Source organism: Mercenaria mercenaria, chromosome 4 (assembly GCF_021730395.1).
Source record: "Mercenaria mercenaria strain notata chromosome 4, MADL_Memer_1, whole genome shotgun sequence".
NCBI lineage: Eukaryota > Metazoa > Mollusca > Bivalvia > Venerida > Veneridae > Mercenaria > Mercenaria mercenaria.
This window is the reverse complement of record NC_069364.1, coordinates 96,661,198-96,674,728: the sequence shown is the minus strand read 5'-3', so window position 1 is coordinate 96,674,728 and position 13,531 is coordinate 96,661,198. Positions and strand designations below refer to the sequence as shown.

The following is a 13,531-nucleotide window of genomic DNA, read 5'->3' as shown; positions in this document are numbered from 1 at the left end:
TTGTTGATCGGAAATGGTTATCAATGTTCAGGCCCCTGTGACCTTGGCCTTTAACGGAGTGGCCCCAAAAACAATAGGGGTCATTTACTCTGCATGAACAATCATCCTATGAAGTTTCAACATTCTGGGTCAAGTGATTCTCAAGTTATTGACCGGAAATGGTTTTCAATGTTCAGGCCCCTGTGACCTTGACCTTTAACGGAGTGACCCCAAAATCGATAGGGGTCATCTACTTTGCATGTACAATCATCCTATGAAGTTTCAACATTCTGGGTCAAGTGGTTCTCTAGTTATTGATCAGAAATGGTTTTCCATGTTCAGGCCCCTGTGACCTTGACCTTTGACGGAGTGACCCCAAAATCAATAGGGGTCATCTACTCTTCATGGCCAATCATCCTATGAAGTTTCAACATTCTGGGTCAAGTGGTTCTCTAGTTATAGATCGGAAATGGTTTTCAATGTTCAGGCCCCTGTGACCTTGACCTTTGACGGAGTGACCCCAAAAACAATAGGGGTCGTCTACTCCAGCAGCCCTACAACCCTATGAAGTTTGAAGGTTCTAGGTCAAATGGTTCTCCAGTTATTGCTCGGAAATGAAGTGTGACGTACGGACGGACGGAAGGACGGACGGACAGACGGACGGACAGGGCAAAAACAATATGTCTCCTGGGGGAGACATAATAATGCGTTGTGATAATTGCACCGTCGAAATGGCAACCGCACCGAAGCAAAAAGCCACTTTGCTTGATTTTTTCGGTTCTCCTGCCCATAAGAAAACTTCAGTTATGGCGGAGAAAGATAAAAACAATAATAATAAATCAAACGAAAGTGACACTTCAGCGAAAGATACTGCTGATCAATCAACACTGACCTCAGAATTAACGAATGATCCAACCCCCACCCAATCTAGTAGTACTAGTAGTAATTTGAGTAAATCGAGTTCTGAGCCCGAAAACAGTGGTGAAAAATTAAATAAAACGTCAGAAAAACGGAGCTTTCACAAAAACTGGTTGATTGACTATACATGGCTCAGTTACAATGAAAAAGATAATGCTATGGCATGTACATTGTGTGTAAAGCATAAGAAAAGTAATGTTCTCACCACAGGTAAAATAAATGTAACAATTTTAAAACTTCAACATTGTCTAGGCATGCAGAGAGTAGTGACCATAAAGCAGCAGCCACTGCTAAATCAATGACTGGTACTCTGGAAAAATCAGTTGAAAAGGTTTATGATGAGAAGGAAAAGGCTGTAGTGAAAGCACTGAAAATAGCATTTTGGATGGCTAAAGAAGATATATCTATCACAAAGTCTGAAAGCTTTCTGTATTTACTGGAAACCCTAGAATGCCCTGATATTAATAAGTTGAAAACCGGACAGAGTGTTACTTATAAGTCTGACAAATCAGCCAATGAATTTATTCAGTCAATCTCTTCAGCAATCCGGAAGAGTGTATTAGAAAGTATCGGTAGATCTCCATTTGTAAGCATCCTCTGTGATGAAAGTACAGACGTTGGAGTGAAGAAAAAATTAAGTATATATGCTAGAGTTGTTAATCCAGAAACATTTCAGGCAGCTACACTCTACATCTGTAACAAAGAGATAGACAGTGGGACAGGTAAGGGTATATATGATGCCCTGAACAATGCTGAGGAGGTAAAGGGTATACCAAGAGAAAAGATTATGGGTCTTGGATCAGATGGGGTCAAGGTGATGACAGGGATGGGCCAGGGACTTACAGGATATATGACAAGGGACAATCCCATGATGCTTAACTATCACTGCATAGCACATCGTCTTTCATTGGTAACATCTCAGGCAGCTGATGAAGTTCAGTTTTTAGTGGATTATCAGAGGATTCTTACAGGAATATTTTACTTCTTTAAGTCTTCTGCCAAAAGAACACATGAGTTAAATGAAATACAAAATGTACTGAGTCAAACCAATTTGAAAGTTAAAGAAGTACATGAAGTGAGATGGATGTCTGTTTTTACTGCAGTTGAAACAGTGTACAAGATCCTTGACTCACTGATAACATTTTTTGCCCAAGACAAAGATGCAAAATCTAAAGGATATGCTAAGAAAATGGTTCAGTATGACTTCATAGCAACAACATATATGCTCATGGATGTGTTGCCTATAGTTACAGAGCTGTGTCTACTCTTTCAGAAAGCTGATCTTGATGTGAGTCTTGTGAAAATTAGTGTAGACACATGCAAGAAGGAACTTTCTCACATTTAAAATGGTACACAATGTAAATCCCCACACCTTCAGAAATTAGTCAATGAGGATTTGAAAACTGACAAGGGTAAAGTGGTTTTCAAAGCAAATCACATAGTTCAGGGCAAACAGAACATTGATTCAATCAAAGTAAAGTTCATTGACTCTATTCTTAGCAAGTTAGATCAGAGATTTCCTGAGAATGATAGCAACATCATGTATGCTTTTGCTGTGCTGTCCATGAGACCAATTAGCTTCTGTTCAAAGGAAGATCTTGAAACATGGGGAAATGAAAAACTTGAGATACTCATCAAACAGTATAGAGAGAAAAAGGAATCAAAACCCACTGAGTACCAGCCCATGGTTACAGTAGAGCCTATTATTGTTCCAGATGAAACCATGAAAGAATGGGGCCAATTAAAACCACTTGTACTACAAGAGGGATATCCTAGAGATAAAATGTCCACTCTTTGGCACTTGATCCAAGAGAACTATAAAGACAGATTTCCAAATCTTATCAAGTTAGCAGCCCTGGCCCTCACAGCTCCAATCCATACCTCTGATTGTGAAAGAGGATTTAGTTCACAGAATCAGGTGGACATCATCGAGAAACAGAATTGGTTCTGAAACAGTTGACAATTTACTGATGATCAAAATCCAAGGAGGAAAGTTAGAGGAGTTTGATTTTAGTGTGCCACTGAAACTTAGTATGGAGAGAGAAACAGAAGGAGCTGTTTAGTACTAAGTAGTTACAGAAGGGAATAATTGACTGAGATATACTGACATGTAAATAAAATGTTTTACAGTTAAAACAGTTGTGTGATTTCAGTTCCTATCAAGTAGAGACCGTACCATAGCTCTTCGCATACTTTGATTTTTCAAACTAAAGTGATTTTTACAAGTGCACCGGTTACGATAAAAATGTAAACAACGGACTCTGTCTATGAAACTTTGAAATGAATGGATGACAGTCGATCTTAGTCATAATACTGATTGACAGTGAATGCTAATGACTCCATGTGTTGCAGAAAGGTATTTAGTTTGTAACTGTAATTTCCCATTAATTGAAATTCTCTCAAAACTGGTAAAATAATTACTTATATTTGGACAAATCTTATCGTCTTTGCTGTTCGGCAGCTGCAAAAAGGGCAAATATAAAATATTCAGTGTAAGTAATATTTCACTGGTACTGCCAGTTAGTAAGTTCATACTCTGAACAACACGTCAGAGAAATTTGGGCAGATTTGACCAATTATGACGTTGGCAGCATTAGATTATATTTTTTCTTTACACAAAAAATGCCGTTAGGAAACAAAGCGAATACGCCGATAATCCGGAGTTCACCGATTATTGTTCCAGGTCACGCAATGTAATCCAGCAATTAAACTGCATAGCTATTAGCTACTGCTGTTATAGGGAAGTGGTAGAGTGTCTGCCTTAGGTGTGAGAGGTCCTGGGTTCGAGTCCCAGTTAGAGCTTAACTATTTAGATTCTGCTAAAGCATAGTTTTTCTGTTAATAGACTGTTCCAGATGTTCTAAATTTTTAGCACACAGTATCATGGATCAGTATTTAGCAATCCAGATCAAAGTTGAATGTTAAATCAAATGCACCCAATTAGAAAATATTGACTATATTATGTCCCTTTGATGTTTATGCTCTCCATGTTCAAGAAGAGTTACATGTCCTTGATCACAAAATTTTCGTTATTATGAAAATATTAAGTGCTCATAACTCCGCACTGCTGGTTAAAATATTGTCTATATTTCTGTTTTTGAGAAATATATGGACATTTGTCTTCATTTCAAAGCTTTTTAACTTCAAACCTATGATTTGAAAAACTTAGGTACTATCTCTATATCAAGTTTATTTTGCACCAATCAGGTTTGTTTTGCAAGTCATAACCTGTATTTGAGGCATTCAGCTGATGGCAGTGAGACAATTTAGCGATTATATGTGAGTTTTTAAACACAAAATTTGTATGGCCCAAAATATTTCAGAATGGCCCCATGTTTTCAGCATAGATGGGCCATGGGCCCATTGTGCTGAAAACCTCGGCAGAACTCTGGTTGTGATACATGCAAAACTCTCTTTGCTAGGAAGAAACAGTACTGGCCTCTGGGTAAACAGAATGTCTGTTTATCTTTGATTATATTTCTAAAAGTAATAATCTACAAATCATTATTTTCAAAGCTATTATCAAATATAAAAGCATTTGCTACCATAGGTGTGGAGACTGGTGGTGGGCCTTTATTGTTAGGTGTTTCCTGTACTTCAGTTCTAGGTGCCAGAGTTGGTTTAGGTATAGTATCTTTAGGCAGTTCAATAACACTCTTCTCCTCTGACACTTCTATCTTCTGTAATATTAAAGAAAGCATCTTACAGACATGTATTAGAACTAGAGCTATTACTGAGAATGATCAAATACCCCACATCACGGGCCAGACATTTTGTCTATATTCAAGGTCAAATCAGTCAGATATGCCTCAAATGACCCTAAAACAATGTCAAGTGTATCTACATTTCATGGTAATCAGTGCTGCAGCTAGCTATTTACAGCAGGGCGCATCGCCCGTTCCGAAATTCGTTCCGCCCTGTTGCCCCGCCAGGCACCCTGCCCGTTTTACAACCATTCATTTCTTTTTTAGCCAAACTTCCCTTTTTTGCTTCAGTGATTATAATAAACTGCTTTATTGCCCCCTTTTTATCGAGTGATACACGCCGGGGGGCATTGACATAATTAGCAAACAATTAAACAATTACCTGCTGTAATTGTGCCCGAGGCAGACCATGATATTTTAGACTGCTCCACTAGCATTAAAATCACTGAACCTTAGTGTTAAAACAGTTTGCAAACCAGTCTGAATTTAGTGAAATCATTATCATTTCGCACCACCTGTCAAAGTGTACTTTCGTTTTCGGTAATATAGTCGTAAATACCCCTTTATACACAACTGAAACTTAGGTCCAGACAACAGACATTTAAATCTAATTAATAAAAATCGATCACAATCAAATTTATAAATAGGAAAATATTTTGATTTTATCAAAGAGCTATAAAAAATGTGTACTTTATACTTCTTTGATTTTATCGTTTTACAAGTTTTTGAAATCGAAAGTTGGTTGTCGTCTGCTTTGTGAAATTGCCGATTTTTCATGAAGATTTCTTTGAAATTAGTTTACTAAGATGTAATGACAGGGTACACTTTAATGTCAGATACTGTAAAATGCTGTTAAACTGTCTTTGCATCATAATACTTTTTCAAAAATATTGTTTAAACTGGACATTCGACGACTTTTAGAAAAAAGTGTAACCATATCCGGATATAAAATTTTGGATACCCGGAATATGTCTATTACAAGTGCTAAACTTGCTTTTAGACTGTTGTAAGTTAAAAACTTTGCCTGATTTCATTTATTTAAGTGGAAGTTTAAACTTTTTTCTGTATATAATATGTTGCACGTATAAATTTATAAATATCAAGTAGCCTACATGGAGAAGATGTGTACTGAAATTGTAACAAGTAAAATAGGCCTAAACACATAGATATTGTTATTCAGTATGCAATTACAAAGAAATGTTACAAGTTGAAAATCAATGCCAAGTAAAATACAAACAGCAGAATTTTTAGTTAATAAATAGGTGTATTAGAGATGACAGACATAACCTATTAAAAGACCATACCTAAAGTGTGCCAAATTCCATGCCTAAAGTATGTTAAAATGCACTGTATGCATGGACCAGTTATATTTTTTCCCGAGGGAGCAGGGTCCCGGACCGACCACCACCCCAGAAGTGCCCTTTTCAGTGCCAGCACCCTGCCCTTTTTTAATCCTAACTGGAGCACTGGTAATCAAAACAAAACTGGTTTGTTAACCAAAATAGAGGCAAACTGAAATGGGTTTTTATTTTGTTTTGGTTGGGTTTTACATCAATGTCAACTTTTTTGCTTTTGACAGTGAAGAAATGAATACACCAGGTGACCCTCTTGGCATTCTTTCAGGCATGAGCAGGCACCTTGATAAACACGAACCAGCTGAATGGCTTCCTCACATGAAATCATTCTACACCCAAAGCAAGGTTTTGAACCCACAGCTGAGAGCTAAGTGATTTTAAGTCAACAGCCTTTACCACCCTGTCAGAAGCCCCTTCACTGACATGCAAAAATATTTTATTACTTACTGACTGATGCAACCATGCAAAACAACATCCACACAACTAAATTTTGAACAATGGGAATATGGCAATCAAGTTACTGATCAATACAATATATGCTACTAATGTATAGTTATACAGTATACTTACAGGAATCTCTGGAGGTTTTGTGTCCATTGGTATAGTGGAGTCAGCTGTCATTGACAAGTAGCCTGAGGTATGTGCATGAGAACTGAAAGACACTGAAACAGAACAGTTTGTTTATATTACAAACAAGAATGCCAGACTGTCACAAAATACGCCCATCATCATACTTGGCCTAATTGAAGGGCCATAATCCAAGACTGCCGGGACGATTTGGGTGGTTATTGAACCTGGCCGAGATATTTTGACCACAAAAATTGTCAGCAAGTTTGGTGAAGATCGGATGAAAACTGTTAGACTTAGAGAGTGGACAAGGCTAAATTTCAGTTTTTCGCATAATTAATAAAGGGCTATAATCCAAGAGTGCCTGGGGCAATTTGGCTGGTTATCAAACTTGGCCCAGATATTATGCCCACAAACATTGTCAGCAAGTTTGGTGAAGATCGGATGAAAACTGTTCGACTTTAGAGAGCAGACATGCTTTGGACGCCGCCCGCCCACCACGGGTGTTCACATAATACACCCCGCTCTTTCAGAGACGGGCATATAAAAAGATTAAATGCTTCTGTGATAAACAAACAGTTCAGGAAAATAATGCATCTTATTTTGAATACTATGTTCCACTGAATTTCTAGGTAAAACGATATCCAATGACCATCTTTTCTTAAATTTTGTATCTTTACATATTTACCTCAGATGAAGAATATCCCAATATGTATTAAACTATACTAAATATATATAATATTATATGTACTGATTTTGTATGCAGAGCCACATTCATAATTTAATGTAATGCAGTAACATTTGATGGTTAAAAACCTTTTTAAGCTGTTGTACACAATTTTAAGCATAAATGTTAATTTTATGTTTATATAATCTATATGTTGTAACTGTTCAGGTAAAATGACTCAAATCATTTGTAAGGTGGTCAAGATGAAGAGTTTAAATGTGACTTATTTTACCTCCTTTAGTATTGTCCAGTGGTTTAAAGCTATCCATTGTGTTCATTTCCTCCTCTTCATCCATCATTGGTTCAAACGGCAAGTTGATCTTTTTAACACGTGCTGGTAGACCAATGTTTACGTTTCGTCTGAAAATAAGAAAGCAAATATATATTCATATTTCAACGAAAACTAAGATGTAGATATTTTTAACATGACTTCTTACAATTTTGTTAGTTTTGTTTGGGTTTAAGTAATACTGATGGCAAGTCACTGGGTGAAGACTAAGGCTTATGAATTGAAACAGGCAATTTGGATAAAACATCAACATTTCACAAGCCAACTGGGTGGATGGCTTCCTCGCAAGCTGACTCAAGTCCACACTTGTGAAGGACAAGAAATTGAGAAGGACTTCACTATTACAGGACACAATGACTTGGCCTGAATTACTTACCATAAAGTAACTACTACATGTATTTGTAGGGGATTAATTATGTGGTTGAATAAATCCACAAAATTTAATCCTAACAAACTCAGAAGTTGAAATCCACAAATTCATAACCCCAAGAAATTGGCATTTTGGCCCAAACTGCAAAATATTGAGCCCAAATATAAACAGTTTCAGTTTTACTTTTTTCAGTGGACTGATTTGTTACCAGAAAGTATTACAAAATATCCACATATTAGGAAGACTTTGTATCTTTCTCTACTTGAATATACTGGATGAAGTAATATACTTAGTAAAACATACTGCTATTGAATAATTTATTTCTAACCATTTGTTATATTACTACTGTAATGTCTGTACACTATGTTAGTGTGCCTTTAATACACAGTACACTTTTAATTCTTAAGTTCAGGGGGTTTTTTTCGGCCGTTTTTATAGCCGTTATTCGGCTATATTCCCAATGCCAAAAAGTAAGTATTTTTCCCAAAATGACTACAAAAATTCCCAATCTACATTCTGAAAAATATTTCATCAAAATTGCACAAATATTGACCAAATTATGGACAATTTTGTAATGGCAGTATGTTATTAAAGAGGTTGCACAATGTGTAACAAGTGTATGAGAAAGTGCTTAAACACATCCTTACTATATCCTATGGGACTAAATATTTCCAAATTTGGAACATTTACACATCAAAATTCCCAATATTGGGGGTATAGGCTATGTTCCCAAAACAGAAAGAAAAAACCCTGAAGTTCTTTGTCCACTATTCCATTTGTCTGAGTCTAAAGGTGAACAAGTTAGATGACAAATAAGAAATGCTTGAAAATGATGGAAAAGAGTTTTTTCCAGACTTTCAATACACTATTACTAGATAAGGGTCTTAAATTAGCTCAGATAGATGATGCCATTGCATGTTTTTGGTCTTACTAGCTTTACTTTTTAACCTTTAGTCTACTGGTGGCAAGTGATTTTACCTTTGCGACCAGCGCAGACCAAGATCAGCCTTCATGGTCTGCACTGTTCACTATTCAGCCAGTATATTTTAAGTGAACGCCTCTTTGTATAATAAGTGGTACTGCCTAAAGTGAATGCTGGGCCAGTCCATTTTAGAAATATAGCAGGGTAAAGGTTAAATGCATTTATGTAAGAAAAGACTGTTCCTTTTATATAAAGTATCCCAACACCTACCTTTTTTCACTATTAAGAACTGGTGTACTCCGGGAATATCTTGTTAAACCTTTCTTCACAGAACTTTCTACTTTAACTACTGGTGTTTGCTCTGGTTCTGCTTTAGGCAGTGTATGGCACTTTGCAGGAATACTGAGAAATAACACGAATTATAATTTTCTGACATTTTAATCTTAAAACACAGGCGGACATTTTGTAAAATTATTACTTTTCACTAAGAGATAATTTTTCATTGGTTTGATGGTTATTCAAATCCAAAGGAATAAAGTACATTTTGTATTTCTTTTTAACTTTGAAATATGAAATCCTTGAATTCATATCCCTAGATGAAATAACAGTTATCACCAAAACCACAACATTTCATGCCAATAAAATAAGCTGATTTCAAAGTATTTGCCAATGTTCGCATCTCATAATTTACAGAATTTATTGTCATTATGACAATTACTTCAAAATCAATACTGTTATTAACAATATACATTTCATAAAACATTTGTGTGTTGTTTGTTATAACTAACCTGAATGTTGAGTTAGCAGTTAGGTTAGCAGAAATGTTATCAGTTAGCTGTGACATGGGACGTAACTCTTCCGATGACTCGCTTCCGGAGGAACCTTTTCTGACTAGTTTGTCTGTAAAAAAAGAAACAAAACTTTTATCCTTCATACTGACTTTCTATCATCTTAATTAAGGACTACTTTATTCATAAAAATCATAGCTGCATGGGTAGGACAAGACAAAATTTTCTATATTGCTAAGATATAGAAAATAGTAAAACTCTTTCCCACCCAAAACAAATAGTCAGAATTTGATATGAATGATTTCATAGAAATGGTCCCTAGCTGACAGACTTCCAAATTTTTTACTTTAGCCAAGCAAGTGTTGAATTATATACCAGTCATTAGTAAAACTACCAACTGGCCATTTATATCAGGAGTCATGTAATAACAAAAAAATAGTACATCTTTAGGTCAAGTTACACCTAATTCCGTCTGGTCCCTTTTCCTTCAAAGTGATAGATAACTAGAAATTTGTTTTTGTAAAAAAGCACATGTCTCCCCCAATGCAAAGTCCTATAGGCAAGAAGTCAATAGGGGCCAGGAGCGAAAGTCAAAGAGACACTGATGGTTGGCTGCAATAGGGATCATCTACTTGGCATGTCCAGTCATCCCGCTAAATTTCAACACTATTGGCCTAGTGGTTCTCAAGTCACTGTTCAGGCTCCTGTGACCTTGACCTTTGATCAAGTGACCTAAAAATAAATAGAGGTCATCTACTCTGCATGTCCAATCATCCTATTAAGTTTCAACATTCTAGGTCAAGTGGTTCTCAAGTTATTTTCGAGAAATGATTTTACATGACCAGGCCCCTGTGACCTTGACCTTTAATAGACTGACCCCAAAATCAATAGGGGTCATCTACTCTGCATGTTCAATCATCCTATGAAGTTTCAACATTCTGGGTCAAGTGGTTCTCAAGTTATTGATCAGAAATTGTTTTCCATGTTCAGGCTCCTGTGACCTTGACCTTTAACAGAGTGACCCCAAAATCGATAGGGGTCATCTACTCTGCATGTTCAATCATCCTATGAAATTTCAACATTCTGGATCAAGAGGTTCTGAAGTTGTTGATCAGAAATGGTTATCAATGTTCAGGCCCCGGTGACCTTGGCCTTTAACGGAGTGACCCCAAAAACAATAGGGGTTATTTATTCTGCATGAACAATCATCCTATGAAGTTTCAACATTCTGGGTCGAGTGGTTCTCAAGTTACTGACAGGAAATGGTTTTCAATGTTCAGGCCCCTGTGACCTTGACCTTTAACGGAGTGACTCCAAAATCAATAGGGGTCATCTACTTTGCATGTACAATCATCCTATGAAGTTTCAACATTCTGGGTCAAGTAGTTATTGATCGGAAATGGTTTTCAATGTTCAGGCCCCTGTGACCTTGACCTTTGACGGAGTGACCCCAAAAACAATAGAAGTCATCTACTCTACATCACCAATCATCCTATGAAGTTTCAACATTCTGGGTCAAGTGGTTCTCTAGATATTGATCGGAAATGGTTTTCAATATTCAGGCCTCTGTGACATTGACCTTTGACGGAGTGACCAAAAAAAAAATGGGGGTCATCTACTCTTCATGACCAATCATCCTATGAAATTCCAACATTCTGGGTCAAGTGGTTCTCTAGTTATTGATCGGAAATGGTTTTCAATGTTCAGGCCCCTGTGACCTCGACCTTTGACAGAGTGACCCCAAAAACAATAGGGGTCGTCTACTGCAGCAGCCCTACAACTCTATGAAGTTTGAAGGTTCTAGGTCAAATGGTTCTCCAGTTATTGCTCGGAAACGGTGTGACGTACGGACGGACGGACAGGGCAAAAACAATATGTCTCCCCCAGAGTGGGGGAGACATAATTCCCCTACCAGAGGGCCCTTGACCTCATCCTCTTACATGGACTTGTAACCCTGTATAGGGCAATCTGTCCAACTTCCTTTCAATAACTATTGGTGTTTCTTAAACACCTAAAAATATTTCATCTTTTGTTCAATGAAATTTAAGTCCAATTGAATGTCACTATCAACACTGTAATATCCATGTTGTCAAACCCCTTCTTGTATACAAGATGGCCAAAATCACACTTAGACATTACAGCAGAATTATGACAAATTCTATATGAGCCCTGAATCCCATCCTTAATTTCAGTTCAGTTTTGTCTTGTTGAGTAAAAAGTCTCAGCAAACAGTACAGGTCATATAGCTACTTTCTAGCTTTAATGGTGCAGGAAGATCCAAGGTACATCCACCCTAAGCCCCTAACATTATTTCCGGCACAAAAGCGCACCTGGGTAGAACCGCCAATATTCGCAAGCCAATTGGATGGCTCCCTTGCAATCACCTGAACAGGTGAGGGCCAGTGACTCTAAGTCATTGACTTTAACCAGTCACATAGGTCTCTAATTTTATGGCAAATTATGTTGTTGAACTAAGGCAGATATTATCATTTTCATTTTGAAATAACTGCATACCAGATTTATCTTGACACTTAGGTTACACAACATAACTGCAATTTGTAGTCACATTTGTGTGCTAATTTTAGACTAGCGTATATTGTATACTAGTGGTTTCTTCTCATTCTTACCTCCATCATCATGTTTCCTGGCGGGTGGGGAATGATAGATTTCTTTCTCGCCTTGTTTCAATTTCTTCAGAGCAGCTTCAATGTCCTCTTTAGGTTTACTCTCAAATAATAATGCCTTCTCTAAAATCTTCTTTGCCTTGCTTGGATTGTCTGTAAAGCACAAAGCTCTCCGTAATAGAGTATTTAGGGAACTTCACTATATGCAGAACCATTTTCTACGTCCATTTGGTCCAAATATAACGTACCGGTACTTCCACACATTTAATGTAGATTGGGTATTTTTTGTGTGGGCTTTATTTAGCAAGTCTCATTTGTGGTGTGAAGAATTCCCAAAATGTGAGCGCTGGTGTTTTAAAAATGATGCAGATTAATATTTATGAATATTTTTAATTGGCAAGTGGCATTATTCTCAAATATTAGTGATAATAAGACAATTGCAAATAACACCTGATCTACAGTAGAATGAAAATAACCATACCGGTAACTGTCTAGACCTTTGAATTATTAAGTGGCTACAAAAGCTGGACAGGGCAGACTGCAATTATTTGAATAATGAATGAATTAATTACAAGGTGTGAATGTTGTCATACCACACTGCCTACTTCTTGTGGTACCTGTTTAGGCTGATTTAGCCTAATGAAAGGCACTTTTTAAATTAGAGAATGTAGAAAATAAAACTGCAAACATTTATCAAACTTCACATCTTCAAATTTTATAAACTCAACAGAGCCTGACAACTTCAAAATATATTTCATCAGAAGTTTGTGTTAAAATATTCCTAAGAACTAAAAACGAATCAGGAAAAGTTACTCACCCCTCTCCAATTCAAACTGTGCTGATGCTATATGAACCATGGCAAACTTTCGAACAATGGCTCTAGCTTGGTTAAATAACATAATGGCATCTTCTGGCACATAGTTACTGCAAATATAGATATTACAATTGTATTTTATGTTCAAATGATACAGTAACAGTTACTGTCAATTAAACTACACATTGCCTCTGGATCCCACAGAATAATTAACTCTTCAAGTAACTGACAACAACTCCACACAAAACATTTGAAGGAACAACTTCCTGTCAAATTTTTCTCCTCAGGAGACTAAACATAGAGTTGGGAATCTGTTATAATTTTCAAGCTGAAATATTTCAGACGACGTATAACCGCCCGAGTGTATAAATAGTGATAAAGCACTGTTTTGCTATAAATTATTTTGATTCTAATATGTTCTTTATTGTAATATTTATATCAAATATGATGGAACTGTTTCTCCGCGCAAACATG

General features: G+C 36.7%; 1 protein-coding gene across 1 annotated transcript in view; it reads right to left on the bottom strand.

The window, feature by feature from the left end:
• Positions 1-13,531, bottom strand: part of LOC123552493 (dual specificity protein kinase TTK-like) — a 53,996-nt gene that overhangs the window by 15,586 nt on the left and 24,879 nt on the right. Inside the window, exons 5-11 of the mRNA XM_053542000.1 lie at positions 13,061-13,167; positions 12,247-12,396; positions 9,620-9,731; positions 9,102-9,233; positions 7,483-7,610; positions 6,527-6,618; positions 4,443-4,577 (exon numbers count right to left, since the gene is read on the bottom strand). Of these exons, the coding sequence (XP_053397975.1) occupies positions 4,443-4,577; positions 6,527-6,618; positions 7,483-7,610; positions 9,102-9,233; positions 9,620-9,731; positions 12,247-12,396; positions 13,061-13,167 (856 nt within the window). The remainder of the gene's footprint in view (positions 1-4,442; positions 4,578-6,526; positions 6,619-7,482; positions 7,611-9,101; positions 9,234-9,619; positions 9,732-12,246; positions 12,397-13,060; positions 13,168-13,531) is intronic.